The sequence below is a fragment of the Ambystoma mexicanum genome, chromosome 3q (assembly GCF_040938575.1).
Source record: "Ambystoma mexicanum isolate Mex_15411 chromosome 3q, UKY_AmexF1_1, whole genome shotgun sequence".
NCBI classification, from domain to species: domain Eukaryota; kingdom Metazoa; phylum Chordata; class Amphibia; order Caudata; family Ambystomatidae; genus Ambystoma; species Ambystoma mexicanum.
The window spans coordinates 115620380-115640969 of NC_090926.1; the positions used below are offsets into that span (position 1 = coordinate 115620380).

General features: G+C 45.8%; 2 protein-coding genes and 1 long non-coding RNA gene across 7 annotated transcripts in view; 1 reads left to right on the forward strand and 2 right to left on the reverse strand.

The window, feature by feature from the left end:
- LOC138582189 (homeobox protein Hox-C6) overlaps positions 1–20590 on the reverse strand; it is a 253135-nt gene that overhangs the window by 231500 nt on the left and 1045 nt on the right. The window contains exons 1-2 of one of the 5 annotated variants that reach the window (XM_069653264.1): positions 9722–13265; positions 7450–8476 (exon numbers count right to left, since the gene is read on the reverse strand). The exons of 2 other annotated variants lie outside the window; for them this stretch is intronic. In XM_069653264.1, coding sequence (XP_069509365.1) covers positions 8145–8476; positions 9722–10121 — 732 coding nt within the window. In that variant the 5' untranslated portion in view covers positions 10122–13265 and the 3' untranslated portion in view covers positions 7450–8144. Of the gene's footprint in view, positions 1–7449; positions 8477–9721; positions 13266–20590 lie in introns of those variants that run through there. 2 more of the 5 variants (XM_069653265.1, XR_011304968.1) reach the window with 2 other exon arrangements.
- Positions 3062–5620, reverse strand: HOXC5 (homeobox C5). Its single transcript, XM_069653262.1, has 2 exons — positions 5019–5620; positions 3062–4213 (listed from the first exon to the last, which is right to left on the reverse strand). Exons 1-2 carry the CDS (start codon positions 5485–5487, stop codon positions 3999–4001), a joined length of 684 nt encoding a protein of 227 aa, XP_069509363.1. The 5' UTR covers positions 5488–5620; the 3' UTR covers positions 3062–3998.
- On the forward strand, positions 16963–19285 carry LOC138582190 (uncharacterized). Its single transcript, XR_011304969.1, has 2 exons — positions 16963–17860; positions 18887–19285. It is a non-coding gene; the product is annotated as an uncharacterized lncRNA (long non-coding RNA).

A 20590-nucleotide genomic window follows, 5' to 3' on the forward strand; every position in this document is an offset into this window, starting at 1 on the left:
GACATACATTAAACACAACACATTGCTGCTCAAAAGCCAAACTCTCTTGCTGGCAACTGGAAGGGGGTGGGGATAGTGCAGGTTGACCAGGGGACAAGGGGAGGGGCTTTCAAGCCCATACCTGCCTGGAATTGGACCTGCAAGTGCACTGTGTGCGCGCATTCTATGAACACGTGTGCAGAGGTTGCAAGTGGGCCGCCGTGTGTGTGTAGAGAGTTCTGCATCTTGCTCTGCGCACGGCTCACCTGTCACCCTACTCACCAGGCGTCCTTATCATACAGTACCCCGTTCATCTCCCAGACATGTTGGGTGCCAAGTTCCCACCGCACTGGCGCACTCAGTAAGCCACTCACCTCTTAACTTTCAGCTCCTTAAACTTTTGAAACGCAGCAGCCAAAAAAGCACGGTGCTGAAGACACATCTTTCGAGCCAAGCTCTCTCGCTTTAGGACACACCGATATCTCAGGGCCCACTCATCAAAGGCATACAGGACCGACAGTTGTAGCAAGATGTGCTTGTTAGGGAGGTTTTTACACGAAAAGCAGATACCGGTTCTTATCTGCCTTAATGAGCACGAAGCACGTATCTTGCTTTTTTAAGATAAGCCCTCTCGGTGGAAACACCAAAGCCTGCGCCCATTCCCTCTTTCATCTGTTTCATTCAGCCTCCACATATTTGATCTACCCTTTTGTGGACGTCCTCCAAGTAACCGTCAGGCTCGTCGGATATAACACAAACTGCTGCGGCTGTGCTATTTCTTGCACCTTTTCTCCCCCACCCCGACGCCCTGGCATTCCTGGCTACTTACTGTTAAAAAGCGAAAATGTGAAGCGCCGAGAAGAAGCCAGGGGACTTCCTGCTGTCGCTCGGTCTGCAAGTGAGCGGCTGTGTCCTGTGCTACAGCGGGCGTGGCAATCCCAACTAGCCCGCATGCCCCAGTGTCCTGGCGTTAAAGCACCCCAGCAGCTGCGACCGTGGACAGTTAAGATTATATATGATGTAAATATATTGTGGGATTGTCAGCTTCCCCAAACCATAAAACTTACTTTAATGGCATCACGTGTTCCAGGGCAGCCACTCAGGGCCCTTGCTTGGGGCCATTCACATAAATAACCTTCCAAACTTTTTAACTGCTAAATTCGACATAGAAGCCTAGCGTATTTGCCCTTATCTACTCAGTTTAACTTAAAGCCTCTGCTTTAAAGTGCTGGACCTATTAGACAAACTCATGAGATGGCAGTTTTGCTCAGTTTATTTTCATTTTTTCGACTTTACAATATATCCTTGTCAGTGGGGAAGGTAAGTGGTTTCTTTCTTTATGGGTTGTATAGTCACATGGAGGGTGGGTGAGGGTAAATACGTACAGGACATCGTAGGCGTCTTGTGAACGATATCCCGCAAAAGTTTGAGGGGGTTTAAGTGTTCTATTTAGCAATAGATAGACTGCGCGACTGGAACTTTTTAGTGCTAAGCTGGCATTAGTCATGTTGAACTGACATACTGCTTGCTGCCGGTGAAAGGGATATATATGCCTGTTTGTGTAGGATAGTAGTACCCCATCGCCCTTGTATCCGGGAGGGTGAGCTGCCTATCTTTCCATGTTACCCCGCTCAATCACCGGGGAGCGGGGTGTCAGTGGCAAGCGGGGCAGCAAAGGAAGTCGTGCTCAGGAGGGGCTGGGGCCTTGCCAGAAACGTCCACGCGCCTGACAGTCCTTTTTTGTGTTGCGTGCCCATGTAGACCCATGTCCTGAATGTGTGTCATGCAGTATGTGAAATATTGGGCATGCTCAAAGTGTGCGTTTTACAAAACTGAGAGGAGAAGCAGATTGCATTCTAAGACACCAATTGTAGTCGGTAGCTTTGTTTTACTTTATTCATCTTTCGCAATGGCATGGCACGGGGTTGGGCATCAATCTTTATTTACAATCTGGCTGCATCCAAAACATTATACCAGTGAGTTAGTTGATCTGGGTATCACATTTTGATATTCTTGGACAGTATCCGAATGTGGGTTTTCTTGGTTGTCCTGCCCTGGGAAGCCTAGTTTGGAAGAACCCCCTCACTTGTAATAGCCTTGCTTTGTTGTTCCTAAAGCAACTTTTGACCCCCTCTTGAGGAAATTGTCCCTTTGTTCTGGGAGGTGTAAAAGGAAGCGTTGTAAAGTTTTATGAGCCCACTGGTCTTTCAGGCTAGCATTTGTTGGCTACTGTAAACAGTCCCAGGCCAGATCTGAGTGAACTGGGGAGTCCTTGGGCTGTGAAGGGACATCTGGTGCGAAATTCCACCTTTGAGCCTGGGAGCATGAGGGGAGGCTAGAGGGGAGGCACAGATAAGTAGCCATAACGTCTACCATTTTAACTTGGCTATAATATTTCCATATACTTTAACGACAGCAGCAACACTCCGACACCCCCCCCCCCCGCCCCCTTATGTAACTTCTGCTGTAACACTGGGAGCCTTAAGCCTAAGTACAGTAACATGTTAATGTCATTCAAAGTCTGAAAGTTGTAGCCTAGTGTGAAGGTCGCCCACAGCATAGTTGTTTTAGTCATACTGGAAATGCCATCGTTTAAATCCAATAGTGTAGAGCGAAGTGTGTGTGTGTGTGTGTGTGTGTGTCGTGTCTTCTAGAAAGAAGAGATAGGCTCACACCAACACGCGCTTTGCCATCATCTTGAAATGTAGAATTCTGTCACATAACACGTCCCACCGACCATATACATTTAATGTCATGTTTTTGAGAGTCGGTTTTAATGTTACTGTCGCGGAGACATGGTGGCCTCCCGTCAGGGATTTCACGATTTAGAGTGCTTTGCCGACAGACCCATGTGTTCACACTTTAAAGTTAGCAAGCTCGCACACAAGACATTGGGCCATGGCAGGAATACGCTGCAGAGCAGCAAAGGGTTGTATGGGGCTGTAAGTGTTCAGAATTCAGTTCCCACCAACACCACTCGCCCCCACCCTGTCACCCGTCTTCAGATGCAGACTTAAATACACAGTATTTCCAGATGTATACCGTTTTAATAAAGAAAACAACTTATTACCACTTAATTTTTGGGATTCTTTACTATGTATTCAATATGACAAAATATAAGTTTCATGATCTGTCACTTAAGAAACTGTAAACAATAAATATATGGAGTACAATATTGGGAGAAGGTCTAACGAGGACTATAGTTAAACAAAAATTTACAAATTAGTTTATATACACTTTTAGCATTTTAGTTCATCTACATCAATATCGCAAACAAATAAATTACAATGGAAAAACATACTCGCTTACCCTCCTCAACGTTCCCGTGTTTGTTTTTCATACATGAATTGTGAATACAGCCCGAACCACAAATACACTTTCAACACTAGCGAGCCAACTGGGAACGCCGAGTAATAAGGAGCTCTAAATATTTCCTTTTAAAAAGTCTATCACTTCAAATGACCACGTAAGTGCATCGGAAAGAGAGCTGGCGAGCATGTGAACTCAGTAAGAAGTTAGAATGGACCTGACTTTGTTATGTCGACACCCAGGCAAAATATGAAAACGCACACATGTCCCCAAGCTGGCTCTGTATTGTGTCAAATATGTTTTAGTCCTTCTTGAATGTGATTACCTACGTTTCGTATTTTTCCATGTCTCACACAATGCAGGCACGCACCCGTGGTCAATAGCAGGCACATCCACATTAGCATATTGACCAAGAGAACTCTGTTTGACCCTGGACAGATTGCCCTGCTATAGAGGGAGGGGGGTGCAAAGTGCCCACTGTGGGGCATGTTTAATATAGATGGCTGCGGCAGGTTAGGGTGTTTACCCGTTACATTTTGCAAGAAGCTAAGAGTGGAGAGTTTTCCATAAAGGAGACAAAGCCGTGTTCCTTTACAGTGTACAACGCCTCACACACACTATTTCACAACATTCTCCCCCCGCCGCCACCCTAAATATACAGTTTTCGTGGGTAGATCGAGCAGGCATCGCCAGAATGACCGATTCACTCCTCACAGGGAATCCTTGATTTTCAGTTTGGAATCTTTTTTCCACTTCATCCTGCGGTTCTGGAACCAGATTTTGATCTGCCGTTCGTTCAGGCACAGGTTGTTGGCGATCTCAATGCGCCTCCGGCGAGTGAGATATCGGTTAAAATGAAATTCCTTCTCCAGTTCCAGGGTCTGGTAGCGTGTGTAGCTGGTCCGAGAGCGTTTGCCGTCTGTTTCTGGAGCAGGAGAAAGGGCGCACCATTGGTCAGAATAAAAATAAAAAAGCAGTATAGAAACAACGCTTAAAATTACGCGCTCAACACTGGCTTGTGAATGAGTGGCGAAGGGCCCATGTTACATGTGGGATATGCCCCATGGATATCCCTGACACCAACCCGGGCCACCCAAAGGAAAGAACGCGTTCAGACTTTAAAAATAGCGTCTACAAAAGCGAAACAATTGATAATGATATCTCGACAAACTTATTTCACATAAACCAGGCTAAGGCATTCCTATTGCAAGCGCCTTAGTTCTAAGCGCTATCTAAGCGGGCGTGCAGCACATGCCTTCGCCTTTGCGTTATTGTCTAAAGATAGTTACTTGATCTTCATAAATGTAATGTATAGTTTTAGACCACGAGACTATTTCCTAAAAAAATTACAAAATAAAATGCAACGGCGCCTTCACTAGTTGGAAACCATATATGCACTCACTACACTTCAGTTCCGGAGTCTTTTACAAGACCACCAACTCACAGAAAAGCCACCTTATTCAAAGTTATTTCTCCCCTATAAGGCGCTCTCCAAAATACAAAATAAAATGGAAATATTGCCTTTTCTACACGTTTTGTTTCTAAGAACCAATTAAGCTGTCATAAATTTGGGCGTCTATAGCCTCTAAGCCGTTTAGTGGACAGTTTTACGAGCAATTGATGCCTTAGTCGTAAAATTTACGACCTCGGCTTTTTTATTATTTGCCCCGTATGGCCCATAAAAACCAAGGCAAACCCCTGAGAAAGAAAATCAAAAAGTGCAAGTTTACCATGACTCATGTGCAGTTTGGTCATCCAGGGATAAATTTGAGGAGGCTGCTGCTGTTGCTGCTGTTGTGGCAGTTGTTGTCCTCCTTGTTGAGCTGCTGGTCCCGCTTCAGTTTTGATCTCCCCTGTGTCTGGAGCTCGGCTTTCCAGCGTGCTACTCCCGGACTTCTGGCTGTACATCCCAGGGCTCAGAGGACTCGCATCGCCTCTGCTGAGAGGGTGCCCCGAAGAGCCCATGACTGTGCAGGAGGGTCGCTCGGGGACGGCTCTGGGGGTGGCAGGGGCGTCCAGTCCGCTCAGAGAGTTGGAAGGAGAGGAAGAAGGGAAGGACAGACTCAAATCCAGCCCACTGTAGCAATACCTGGACGGCTGAACCTCAGAAACAGATCCATAATTCCCATAATTTTGCATTGCATAGGCAGGAACATTTGGACTTTGCTTATAGTAGGAATTGGCTACGTAAGAACTCATCCTTCCAGGCTGTTATTGTTGATTTTTATAGCACCCTTTGATTAAGCTTGATTTGTGACCCTTTGAAGTTCAGGGGGTTTTGTTCTCTAAAGTGCAGAATTTATAGGTGGAGATTCCTCTTTCTTTATTCTATGGGCTGTGCCCAAATATGGGATGTTTAAATAGAAGCACGTGATTTTGTTGGCCAGTCATAAATTTGGCTTGATGACCCCAGGAGGTTATTGATGGAAGCCTGTGAAACGTATCTTGATATGTTGGCAGAGTAAACCGAAGGCCCCTTGTAGAAAAAAAACAGGGAATCTCGAGACAGCGAGTCCACAGCGTCACCTGGTGTCTGCAGAGGGGAATTACACTTTGGAGAACGGGGCTTTCCACTAGCCCTCGCCCCCACCCAGCATGAGTGATGTAACAGCCTGCAGGGTATATATCTATATTGTGCAACCATGACTCTCGGGTTTGCCTGTGATATTTCTGATATAGTTACGGCTTTCACCTTTTCCTTTTCTCTCGCTCATTACTCCGTCCAGCGTCACGAGGAGGTCATGTTATGTGCACATGTGTGCGGCCGCGATGCAGGGAAGGGAGATACGTCCACGCGAATAGAATGAAGACAAATAAACTAATAAAATAAGAAATCAGAAACCTCTGGTGCGAGCAATCGTACATGTCAAGCTATGCATTGAATGCCCATCCGCAAATCAACACGCGCACATACGCGATACCTCTTCACTGCTCTCCTCGTACATATTCACATGCACACACGCAGTATCATTGTATGAAACATATCATGTATTATGTTAATGTTCATTCTGCTCTACATATCGATACAGCTCTGTTCGTGGGATTGCTTGTGGAATGTTAAGAGGCACACACAGAGGGAGAGAGGCACGTCCGTGTGTAAATGCACACGTACTATGAATGCTCTGGCCTTCACAGACTGTCTCGGTCATGTGCGTGTATTTCAGTTCTGACTGTGCCTTAACTTACATTAGCGATTAACTTTACCGGATAAAGACATTCATATTTGAAAGGTTTTTTTTTGTATAAGTGCACAGATACTTTGCCAGCCAATCGCCAGGGCGTGTTAACTCTGGCTACACGTATGATACTTCACTCAAGCGTGTGCCGATATTGGATTCGTACAATTTGAATAGCTAGCCTCCTAGAGTGAATGTGTGTTCATTCACAATTGGCCGATAATCCTCGGTGCTTTCAGTTGGTGGGGACATTGGCCTGTGGGTAATTTCTGACCTTAATGATGGCCATTTGAATTTGCTGTGTATTTTACATGAGCGTATTGATTTTTTAAAAATGTTGTTATTTCGTTAGGTTTGGACTTTTGAACCTGCTATCCCACGTGGGCATGTGGAAAATAATAGCTGGGTGACTGGTTGATGTGCGCCGTTCGACCTTTTGCAAGGTCAAACACTGCAAGGCGCACAGAATGTAAACAGACATGAGGGTTTGGGGGTGCATTGCTTACCCCTTAGTAGTTTATATAACCCTTTCACAGCTTTCCACTTTTCCAGATTCTTATTTAAGCTGATAACCCTGCCCGGTGAGGTCACACATTTAACTCGCGTGTCCTTAGTGTTGAATGGTCAGTTAAGGAAAGTGTTTCACAGGCTAGCAAGGAAGAAGCCCTCTCTGATCTTTACACACCCGGGTTCACTTTCGAGCCACACAGCACAATGCGTTTGTTAGTCGGTGCTTACAATTTGCAAAACCCAACACTGGAGCACCGGCTTGTGTACTCCCTCCCACACATTTATTAAAGGGCTGACAGGTTCGCATGTAGTAAATGTTCAGCAAAGAGTGTGGATCGTGCCTTTGACACATATGTTTAGAATTCAGGAAAGTGTAAACAGACCCACAGTTCTGCGAGTAGACTTGTAGTCTCAACCGACCAAACAAGTCTGGAAGCTCATTCTAGTGCGAACAAAAAAAGTAATACTCAGCCACTTTAAAAATAATATCAATTTTATTAAATACCGAACAATATGTCCTCGGGACGTGACCTTTATACATAAGTGAAACACAAAGTACCTTTCATTGTCTAATACTAGGAAACTGCATTCACTTGGTACTGCTCGGACAATAATACAGAGAGCTAAACCATAAATATAAATACGGATAACCACCAAATACAGCTAAAAGGGAATACACGGGGGACTCTCACAGTTGTGTTGATATGCGGATGATCCAAGTGCCATGTAGGTGCTACGAGGCTAGTCTGGCGAAAATACTACATCTATGGGCGCCACAGCTTCCACTGAGGGGGTGGGGTGGGGGGGGGCGGTGAAAGGACGTACTGTGTAGGTAGGTAGAAACCGCGAATTGCCAAACCAAGCTCATCCCAATACAAACAGGCACAGTCATTTTGGGGGGAGACCCCCCCTTTAGCACAGCATGTTTTAGGCGCAGAAATGTGTCGGTCCAGTCTCCTCATTGGAAGTCAGGTAAACAGAAGAAACAAGCAATGGTAGTCAATAATGGACTGGAGCACAGTGAGGTGGGAGTTAGTCCTTTGGAAGCCCATTTCTGGCTCTTTAGAGTTCCGTTTGGTGGTTGCAGTATGGCCATCCATATTCATTGTGCCAGTGATAAATACAGCTGGGGTGCTGGGAGGGGGAGCAGCGAGGCTTCCGTCCCCCGTTTCACTCTTTCTGCTGCTCCTCCTCTGTCTCCTCTGCCTTCTCCTCCTTGCCCTCTGCCAGGCTGTCCGGGGTGCCCCCCGCGCCACCAGACAGGGTGGACGTCAGGTTGCTCTCCTTTTTCCATTTCATCCGCCGGTTCTGGAACCAGATCTTGATCTGGCGCTCCGTCAGGCAGAGCGCGTTGGCGATTTCGATCCTCCTGCGCCGAGTCAAGTAGCGATTGAAGTGGAATTCCTTCTCCAACTCCAGGGTCTGGTAGCGGGAGTAAATCTGGCGCCCCCTCCGCCGGTCGGTGCCGTAGCCCACGCCTAAGGATTCAGAAACAAGACAAACTGGACACAATTAGTTAAAATCATGTTTTCTGCCAACCCTATTCTTCCTCCGCGCAAAGCTAACTCTCCGTGCCGTCCACAATCAAACACACACGCGGAAGTCTCTTAGCACAAAAGCGGAGCACGAACGCCGCATGCACGACCTGAGTTCCCTAAGCACAATTACACCATGCCACCATATTTTTTGGATTGCCTGCAATGTCGCTAACGCACAACCACGCTGTTAATCCGCCACACCAGGGACGTGTACGACAGTGGTGTCAAGAGCAGAGACCCAAAGCACCCCATGGTACTGGCACGCTGGATATAGCAGCCCCTCGCACAGAATCGTGTCATTAAAGTTATCCCAACACAGAAAGCCTCCTTCTGCAGCCCCCTAACTTGCGAAACTATGCGAGCTCTGTCTTGCATAACATGAAAAACACACCCAATAAAGCGACCCAACCAAGAAACAGCGACGAGAAGCCGCACTCCCGAAGAAAACGCATGTCTCCCCAGCACTGTATAGTGAAAGTCGCAGAACCGCCAACACACGAACCACGTCTCATTCCCAGAATCGCAAGAGCTCCCTATCCCCCTCGCTAGGGCCTAATTCGCAGAAGCGTTTTATAATGGCAACACCCCATTGGAAAACTCTGTGAATCATACGACCCCCTGAAGCCGAGAGCACTCCACACTGAAGGGGGAAATTGCTCCAGCCATGAGGTACAGAGGTGCCAATTTGCCCGATTCTTTTAATCTTTTAACGCGAGCAAAAGCATCGGCTAAAAAGCATGATTGTATTGACTGGGGCTACAAAGAGAAAGTAAAAAGGGTTCGCTTGTTTTTTTTAACGTTCTCACCCAGGCTTCAAAAACTCACATCCTGAACTCTGCCAAATGTAAACAAAGAGATTGCCTCGACAATAAATACCCAGCAAGCTTTGAACTTTATTCGCCTTATTTTGAGGCAAAAAGTCTCCCAAACGGTGAAACCAAAAATAAGAAACATCTCTAAATTGGTAACTAAACATAGCCGTTCGCTAAAGGGTTTAAATTAGAAGGGATACAACACACCACATTTGATAGCAACAACTTAACAAATAAAAGGCCTATAGCGCCTACTGTGAAAGGAGGAAGCCTTTATGGCTTTTATGGGGCCATAAAAAGGAACCGAGCCTGTTCTGTGAGGGAGAGATGGTCGTAAAGATGATTCCGTTTATTTAATTTATATCTCTGAGCTGTAAAAGGGGAAAAAAAGACTCACCACTGTGGGAATTCATGCGTTGCATCCACGGGTAGATCTGAATGCTGCTCTTCTGCTCCTGGACACTGGTCCTGCTCTGGTCACTGCTAAAATCCTGGGCAATTGAGCTCTGTGTGTTGTGTCCCATCGCATTCTGCCTGCAGCTAGAAAGCATGTCCTTGTCCTGGTAGAAGGCGTTAGATCCGTACTCGTAGGGGCCCCGGCTGGAGCTAAACACCACATTATCTTGGGGTGAGTAAAATGGAGAAGAGTATATCCTGTTCTGAGCCACGGCCGCTCCATAAGTAGAGAAATGCCTCACGGGGTCATAGGCAGTTGAATTCAGGGCCACGTTGGGGAGCACCTCCTGCCCACTGGCTAGATGGCAGGATAAAGACGGGTTGGTGAAGTAGGAATTCATCTCTAACCCTCTTTTTTACCTGCCTGTTGGATTTCTTTAATATTTATTTCTGTCTCCAGTTTGTAGCCTGATCTAGATTGTTATAGGGACGGCTCCACTCCGGGACAGACAAAATGACAAAGTCAGCTGACCTGCCCGCAGCCAATAGGAAGCGAGATGTCAAGAAAGGGAAAAATTGGTTTTGCTTGTGTTGATTCCCCAGTTGAAACTAAGTATACATGAAAAGTAAGACTTGCAATGCTAAATATGTAACAGATTGCTTATGGAGAACGAGAATTGAGCATAAAAAATGGATATGTGTACTGGAGAAAGAGAGGGAAGGGAGCATGCGTCCTTTTAGGAAGGATACGGCGACTTATATAACACAGGTACACATTAAAAAAAAACACACACGTTTTGTGATTATGTTGTCAGACCTGAAACGAATGAAATTATAGTATATCTTTTCAATTTGACTCAAAAAAAGAATAATTCGCTGCTTCACGTGAGTCTGAAATGTGACGGTGAACTCGTGTGCATGTTGCGATTTTTCTGAATGGTGCATTAAGAAAGGAACCCGCGTATCGCCCGCCTCATAGTAGCTGACGCTGAAGGCATATACACTATGCCCCGTACTGGGCAGATGTTACTGATTTCAAGTCACTGTTTTGCCCTGGCTCTGTCTGTCTTTTATTTCACTTGCAGTGGCTCTGAATTGCCGATTGATGCAGCAGTTGAACGTTGTTACACTTTTTGGGGCATGGAACACTAACTTACCTGGAGTTTTCCTTCTTTCGGTGCCTGCACGATCGTGTATATTGCATTTTTCCCCGACGGTCCCACGCCCTTCTATTGCTAGTGAGTCGATCCTAGGCGCCGCATTGGAAGGGATGTACGTGTTTTTGTTTATAATCATGTGTGCTGGATGCCGTGCATCCATCGAGTGCCAACCGTTCCTAAATAGGAAGAGGGCTCTATGATGCAAGCCGGGAAAGTATTGTGTGCTTTCCTTCCAGGAAGTCAAGGACGAACATTGCAATTAGCTTCTGCAAATTGCCATTTTATACCGGAACGAAAAGCCTGCCACTAGCCCACGCATGTTGCTGATGTGTGTGTGTAGAATGCAAGATCTCACTCATTGTTTTTGGGAGGCTGTGTGCCCCCGCAATGATTACATTTTGCTATACAAATGTGAATATATGTTTCCGTATATCAAATTGGAGTGCAAAGTTATACGCTTGGAGGTCATGGATTTTACAAAGCCCTTATTCTGAAATTTACGCAGACAGACGAATCTTTCGGACAATGGACGCCCTAAAAGGCAATATTTGGCCGAGTGGAACAGAGAGCAATATTTTCTCTTTGCCAGGACAGGAAACCCGGATGCCAAAGGGATTTTACGACCCCTTTCCTCTGTGGTACAAAGCAAGGGTAATCAATGGTGGCCATAAAACCCACTGAGAGGGGAATGCAGTCGGAAAGCTGCTGTATTCATCCCTTATAGCACCGAGACTTCCTTTTGCTTGTTACCAGGCAAAGCTAAGTCGAGGTGCGCTTTGAAGCCCCTGCCGCTCCACTCCCCCAGGCCCTTTCTGAGTCCACACACATCATTATTTTAGGGAAAGCCACAATTTATGCTATGCTATTTTGTGGTGAACATCGAAGTTGGGTTTTGCCTGGATAAAGAGAGACGGTGATGCTTCCTCTGCAACTCTTTGGCGAGGGTGTTAGTTCACAAACTGTAAGCACTGTATGCTTAATTGCTGATGGCAACCTTTTTTATATGGCACACACATGTGACTGCAGAGCAGTTTCCCCGACCTGCAATATTTCAAGACCTGCAACTTGGGCCTGTTCGACATAGGCAAATCGCATGAATGGTGTGCCTTCTTAGTCGAAAAGACATCCCTTTTTTGTTGCAACTGCTTAAGGCGCCATCTCTTTCATACCTAATGCTATAAGTGTAAATGCTTTTAGTGGACAGATGCTCCGAACAAGCCTACAATCGCCTTCTCGAGACAAGAAACTGTCTTGCAGCTGCTATCTGTAACCACAGCTGGTCACATGCTTCATATGTGTACGCGTGGTGGCCCACCTGCACTCCTGAACAATGTGAGTAGGAGACATTTGCGTGTGGGTCTTCCTTCGGCCTTCAAGTTCCAAAGTGGGGTTGGAGGGCCCAGGGAGAAGTTGCATGGGGGCATGTGTGGGGGATTATAATGTGTCATGCAGCTGAAAGTTAAGTGTTTTATTGCAACTCCAAGCAGCAGGCCAACCTTAAAGGTCTGCTGGATTTATGGCGATCGGGGAACAGCTGCTTTAAAGTAACGCGGAAAAAACTGAAAAAGAAGCCTAATAAATACTATCAAACACTTTGAACACATGTAAAGAGGGGCATTCGGAATCGACACACACGACATTAACTGTGCCATAAATATAGCATTCTCTTTTAGCTGAAAAAACACATTCATCTTGTATATTTGGATGTTGGATTGGCAAAATGAGCGTGGGAATAAAAGCGAGGGTTTTCGCTGATGTATGTGTGTATTGTTTATATTGAGTGATCCGTTGGTTTCTCGGAATGGGAACCACTAAACCATATCGCTTTCAAATACATAGCTTTCTCTGACAGATCTGGAACACAATATTAAACAAATAGTTGCCCCCACAAAAACACTATTATGTACATTAGTTTGTGTGTTTACTATTTCCCAAAATATGGCGCTTTAAGAATCCAAAACGTATTCCAATCACAGAAAGTGTTTTACTTATTCACGGTGCCTGTAAGGGAGAAACCTCCTATGTGTCGCCCCCTAAAGTTCATTAGCGGATTGATGAAGTGATGGAAAGAAGTCTGCAGTAGTGTTGCCCCAACACACGTGTTTTCTATATCTCCCCTAATTATAACACGGAAGGGCCGAATGGTATTTTAAGATCTTACAGATTTACAAAATCAATACTACTCTTCCGACTCGCCCTGTTGCCAGATTTGTGTCCATGCTCTTACCCGAAAGGCTGGTATTGATTATATGTCCCATATACAACGAGAACACACCCAGGGCGTACATTGTATGAACACCACATAGGATGTAGGCTCGGGGTACTGTAAACATTGCCTAAATGACACAGCATCTACCTACAGAACATATATATACATGTATATTTGAAGCAAACACGCCACCAGCGTGTTGCGCATGTAATTGTATGCATGCAGAACTGCCGTTGTACCCAGATATGCACGGAATTAAATGCTGTTGCAAATGTGTTGTACTAGAACACACACACACACACACACACGTGTTTGTTCACAGTTAATTAATAACTGTAAAGCACACATGTGTATATTTTAAATCATGAGTGGTTAAATATATTTCTCTGCCTTGTGAAATATTTATAGGTGTAATTTATTGCGCTTCTGAGTTCTCAAATTATATTTATTTATGGCAGGGGTTCCCCGGAGGAAGAAAGGGATTTCCTATTATAGCTATCTTGGGTTGCTTATGACTTTCTGTTTAATGGTTTTGGCTTTGGCAGAGCTCCATATGTCAGAATTGCTATGTTCCTTGTGTCCCCTTTGATTGAAAGTTACGGCTGCGGCTTTATTTTGATTTTTTTTAGCACTGTGACATAGGCTTCTTAAAGGATTCCGCGAAGGCATTATTGATTGATTGTTCTTGGGAATTGTTTTGGAAGGTTTTACAGTACATTCAACAAATATGACTGTCACAGGCCAAGCATGCTCTGCTTATCTGGATGGGAAAGTGTCGCGTGTGCCCTTTTGCCTATGTTACACTATTTAAACTTACTATTACAAAATGCATATTTTTTTCGAAAAACGAAATATACAACTCTGACAAGAAAAATCTAACACAAACTTGCCTAAAACTGTTAAGCACTGGAGTTTATAACATTATCGTCACACAGTCTTTGGAAAGATCTAGGGCCTGATTTACAACACGTTTTTTGATAAAAATGTTCCTGTCGAAAAACACTTGCAAATCAGGCCCCTAACGTACCATCCCCGGACCCCGTTTGCTACTAATGTGTCCTGCACACGCAAGAAACTCACCGTGACCTGTCCCTTACTGTCATGAGGGCAGATTTTCATGCAACCACTCTGTGTCCATGATTTGCAGTTAGTTAAACATGTGTATATGAGTCACCCTAGCATGCGACCCTGTCTCTGATGGAAGAGCGGAGGCCACCTTTCTTTCCTTCCTTCCTTCCTTCCTTCCTTCCTTCCTTCCTTCCTTCCTTCCTTCCTTCCTTCCTTCCTTCCTTCCTTCCTTCCTTCCTTCCTTCCTTCCTTCCTTCCTTCCTTCCTTCCTTCCTTCCTTCCTTCCTTCCTTCCTTCCTTCCTTCCTTCCTTCCTTCCTTCCTTCCTTCCTTCCTTCCTTCCTTCCTTCCTTCCTTCCTTCCTTCCTTCCTTCCTTCCTTCCTTCCTTCCTTCCTTCCTTCCTTCCTTCCTTCCTCCCTCCCTCCCTCCCTCCCTTCCTTCGTGACTACACGTGTTTGAGACCTACTTTACACAGAGTGAGCGGGGCAGGGTAGTTGGTTTCCATGATCAGGTTAGCGTGCTGTTGATATGTAGAGCAATCTGCGGTGTGTGGCGGCCATGGATCTAGAAGACAGCAGCATATGGTTGGTGGCTTTCTGGTGTGGATATTTTGCCAGTTTGCTAACATTGGGCATGTTTTACCAGGCCAAGCGCCTTATAATTGACGTTACCCGAATACCAAGTGGAAGCAGCCATGCTATTATCTCATTTTGTTTGTGTATTAGTTCCGTGTGAGAACGTCATCAGAAACATTCATATGTGCGGCAAGATAACGCCGAATTTTGCTTTCGAGAAATCCTGGTACTCTTTTTAAAAAAGTGGTGAGTAGGTTAGTCTTGGTGCGGTGGTTTGCTTGTGCGGCGGAGGTGTTGATGCTATTCAGGTAGATAGGTGCCTAGACGCGCGACGAGCACACCGGAGAAGGCTATTTACGTGTAGTAGCAGTCAACCACACGCGCTTTCCAGCTCTCCTGATGAATGGAGATGGCCACCAAATGCCCTGGATTTCAGGTGCCCCTGTTTCTTCTGTGTTCTGTCCAGGCACTGCCGTGTTTCTGGGAGATTGCGCAAACCAGTAAGTGCTACGGTGGTTATTTGCGCCCAAAACAGCGAGCCCCTGTGCATGCACCTTTCAGCGCTTTTTACCTTTACCCTTTCTGCTGGGAGTTGAGCGTCTTTGACAGCAGTCCGGATTACATGTTCTTTGGCAAATACATACGGCATCACCCAAACGAAAAACCTGATAACGAAAGGCGCCTATGCGTTTGATAAAAACAGTTTACAAATAGTCTAAGTTGCAGCGCACACACACAAACCCACCGCCGCTTCAGCACATGGCGTGCTAATTATAATAGTCGAATCAACACCACCACAAGAAATGCCGTTTCTAAACGTGACATCACAAGAAAGTGCATTTGACGGATTAACATGTAGCAAATAAGAGGCCACTCACTGCAAGCGGGAATGCCATCCCCAAAAAATGCCACTGAAAAGAAGAACTCCTGAACATTTTCTGATTTGTCGGTTATGACGACATAACACCACGGCGAGCCGTTGGACTCCCCTTACTCCCTCAATAAAACGGATGATAGAGGTTTGCTTCTCTGAAGTCCGATCTAAGAGCGGTGCCTGTCCCCGTCGTTAAGCCGTAAACTCGCTTTATAGCCCCAGTTTACAGCCCTGGGAGCTGCTATTTAAAACCCAGCAACAGGCGACATTTATTTGAAGACACCAAACTAGTTCTGCAGAGCGGGTGCCCTTCGAGGGGGGTCCTTCAGCTGGGCAAAGCCCCACATTGCTTAGCACTCTTCAGTGCAACCACGTGCGACTTCATAACGTGCATTTCTATTTACAACGCGTTATCATTTGGATTTTGTTATTCTTGTCCACTTCCTGTAGAGAACAGCACAAATGCGGCAAGAGAAAGTGTATGCTTTACGCTTTTGCAATAGCAGTGTTTACCTCTGCGGATTAAAATGCGGAAACAGGTATTTCAAGTCAGCTTGTACATTATCTTGGGCGGGACAGGGATGCGCGAGCACGCGTGTGTGTGTGTGTGTGTGTGCGCGCGTGTTGCAGATACCTTTTCAAAAGAATGAGCGAAACATTTTTTGGGGAGAAATTACTGTCAATTAAACCAAACGTGTACATTCGTGTTTTGCACTACTACGCTGCGCAGAGGTTCATTTTTCACATACAATGCAAACACTGAGGAACCACGAGGCACATTAATATGCCACCTACTGTTACAAACACATGCCACAGCATATCAAAGCCCCCATTCGCCATCACTGACGCCTGAGCAGAGCAGGGGCTTTAAAGACCCCTTGCGAGCTCCTAAAGCACATCTGATTGGAGATGTGGGGCCCTTTCAATGGGATTCTCCTATTGAAAAGCGCTTTTGTAAATCCGACCATATGGCTGTTGGACACCAATGTCTATGGTGCAGTAATCGACGAGACAAGAAAGCAATTCAATAGGTTACACTCTAGGAAGGAATATACATTTCTATATGTGTGTGTTTATTTATATATAATATATACAGCCACAAAGCATGTTCAGTGCAAGATAGTAGAGTGAAGAAATAACCGCCTCACGAAGCATTTGATCCGTGCAGCACAGCCAGCCTCAGGTTTTCGCCACATACACACACACTCTCCTTGCCCGTGTGTTGCCTTCAGTTGTTTATTTATTGCGTACGTCTCCCCAGTCTGGATGGTGATTTGCAACTTTATTTCACCTGGGGGCAGTGTACACAGAGAATCAAACACTCGTTTTTGCTGAAGACAAGCAATATGTTCTCTCGGAGGTGCCCAAGGTCACAGGTTGGCACAACCTGTTTGCCCCACTCCGCGATGCTCTGCTGGGGATCACCTGCTTTGAACGTACAAGATGGGGTGTGGCTCGATGGTGCTCCGTGAGGCGGACTTCAGTGTCTGCCGAAGAGCCCTTTCCTAGAAATCCTACTCTTTGGGTGGGTGGGGGGAAGAGAGGGGGGGGGGGGTCTCAAAAAAGTGTGGTGAGGGTGCAAGGGGCGGAATCTCTGTAGCTTTGCGTTTGCTCTTTCACGAATGACAGCACTGTTTCACAATTTCTTAGCACTGTTTGGGCTGCATACCACTGTATGTATTAACATGGAACCTTCTACTTGTCTGCCCATGTTTCTTTCTGCTAAATGAAATCTGTTCATTCTCACAACAGCAACACGCCCCCCGCCCCCACCCGCGCCGCAGGCTCACATTTACATCCTCTGTTCACTGCTCCGTGTTGTCTCATGCATGTCTTGTTTCTCATTGTCCCTCATTATCGCCCATGTGCCTCTCGATCTTCGCTATCACCCTTTGCCGCCACCCAACGACCTTGAAAATGCCCTCCATGAGAAGTCACCTTACCCTCACAGCCTGTGTCCTACAGCGTCGACGCCTCGCCCTCCTCTTCCAGGCTCGTGCCTGACAGCACCCAATCAAGACCACGAGGCTGCCGCCCACCACGCACTCCCCAGTCCGACAGGGAAGATCTGTGGACGGGGATGCGATATCCACGCCCTAGAGCCATCTTAAAACCACAACCAATCAAAATATCAATATTTCCTCCAGCTCTGCCCGTTTCTTTACCCTGGAGGTATCGAGTGGAATTGTCTCTTGTCACAGAAACGCCGTGCGGTCCTCCTGTTTATAAAAGAAACGTGAACGGGGGCCTACAGGTATGCTTTGTGTTTGTATCGAAGGGGCTGCATTCCCAAAGGCGGAATCCAACACGTGACTATTGCATTTATGGTAGTCGTTTGAACTAGTAAACATGAACTCTTTCTCTTGGCTCATTGTACAATCCTTTCTACATACACGAGTAGGCACGCCTATATTTGATATTGAGGGGAGCTAGGGGGTTAATGAAAGTATGGATGGACGTTTTGATGTATTGATGGTTGCATCCACGAATGGATAGATTAGTGGAATGAGTCAGGCGTGGGTTGGTGGTGTTAAACTTTAAAGGGATGACATTATTCAAATGTATGAATCCGGTATTATTTACGTCCTGTATAAGCGTTTGCAGTGTAGCCTCCATATGGTATTCCGAAGCTAATGTATATCGTCCACGAACACCTGGTGGGTCCTTAATAGCCCCTCTCTACCGATGGTTACATTCTCACAGTATTTCGTTTTCTCGTCTGCTTTCCTTTCCCTTCGTTTGTTTGCCATTCCAGTGTTTAAATGCTCATTCTTGTATGTTCCCCCCCCCCCACTCCCTGTCTCCACTTCGCTCCACCTTCTCTCTGACTCATGGGACCTTGGTCTGGTTTACAAACGCGCTTTTCAATGGGGATGGTTCCATTGAAAAACATATTGTAAACCAGGCCCGTCTCTCTCTCTCTCTCTCTCACTTACTTATGTGTGCTGGTCCAGTTACCTTATCAGTAATTGCCCCCTACATTATTATTTACATTGTGGTGCAGGTAAGTTAGACATAAAAAGCATTAAGAATAGAACATACACTTCTGAAATCCTACAGCAAACAAGGTAACAAATCAAAGCGATTTATTCTTCAACCGAAAAGCGGCTTTGAAACGATCATAGTTAAATCGGAAGTCATTCTTTTCGTCAGAATGTCCTATTCTTTCTCTGTGTCTCTCTCCTCTCGCCCCCGCCTCACTCTTCTCTTCTGTGATAAGCAGCAAGCGCATGCCTGCACTGCGCCCCGACTGAGCAGCTGTGTGTTTTGCTCTCTGCAGGTCAATGAGCACGGAGAGCATGTTGGCCATTCTGAACAATCGGGGCACCGGAGATGATGTCTGCTCCGGCCACCAGGAGCCCTCCTCACCCTGGGTGACTGTAACCGCAGTATACCGCGACGCAGAGCCATTGGCACCCAGGGGCGTCCAGTGCCCTTCCTAGAGACTTCGGGCCCTAGCAGTGCTGATTATCATCATCTTATCCATGGAACTGAGCTAATACAAGCCCTGGGTCTGGAGGGTGCTGTGCCAGTCGCCCACTATCAATGCCGAAGACTAGGGGCCACGCCACAGTAATGCAGCATTTTCTTGTAATATATATATTTTCTTCATATTTTAAAAAGAGCAAATATAGTGCCCACTATTGCAGATGCTTCATAAATAAAATTGAAAAAAGACTACGTGTTGCTGAATCTTTTTGCTGCATTCTATCAATCGGTGTTTGGGCATGTGGGGTGCGGGGAGTATACGTGTTTTAATGTTGGTCTAATGTTTTTAAATGCACGTCCAGTTGGGTTATATATACGCCATGTGCAACATAATCGTATTTTTCAGGATTTCAAATGAAGGAAATGTGTGGGACCTGGGTCCCATGATTGGGATTGGACCATTAAGAGGAATGTGGCCCGATTATTGAATATCCACAGCTACCGATCACTTTGGCTTAATGTCGCTGCCCCTTGCCACAACTGGGAGCACATCTACAATAAAAAGCTGCATGCTTTGCAACGAGAGCAAGACTGACTTTAGGATGCGATAGGAATCATATAATGGATGAGTTCAGGCTCTTCACTTGTCAGTGGGGGTATGTGCTGCGACCACTCGAAGAAAAAGAGTTCATTTCAAACACGCCCCCGCCCCGTCCGCGCTCAAGTTGGCCACGTCCCACGCCGCCAATCAAAACGCAGCGGCCCGCGTTTCTCGTCCCGTCATGTGTCTACCCTGTACCCACCTTTCCCAACCCATTTCTTATCAGTCAAAGTTTACGTGTTCATATTGTACCGAGTACGTTACTCAACCGTATACATTTGAAATCGACTAACATCTGAAAAAATAGCAGATTGTGTCGTCCCTTTCCTCTCGCTAATTCTAGGATAGTTCTTCATTTTGTATTTTTCCACATTTGGAAACTGATACTTGAGGCTTGATATACAACGCGCTTTCCCGTGGCATTGCGCCACTTTAAAACGCTTGTGTACATCGAGCCCAGATTGTACACACATACACACACCCACCCACACTGTTTATACTCAACTCAAATATGTATATCATGATAATTCCACACACCTATTTAATTCATCTAAACAATTCCACAATCCTATTTAATTCATCTAATTGTATCCACTTTCAGAAAAAAAAAACAAAGCAAAGGTTTGAAAATGCAACCAAGCAAAAGAATTCTGGTCCACGCTGCAAGAAGTGCTAGTTTTGAAAAGGCTGAATCATGAAGTGTTGGGGAGAAGAGAAGAACAGCCCTTGATCCTGTTACCCTAAGTCATTAAAACCTTACAATGCATCACAGATGTTTTGACTTGCTGGAAGTACTTGAAAATGGCAAATAATGACCTTGGCAACTAGAGGGACGCGAATTTCCATATAATGGGGCCTGGCACATGCTTTGCCATTTGCTAGAGAACAAAAACAAAAAAATCGTAAATAGCACTGGCTCAGCCTTCGAGCTCCCGCGTGCAAAATATGCCGATT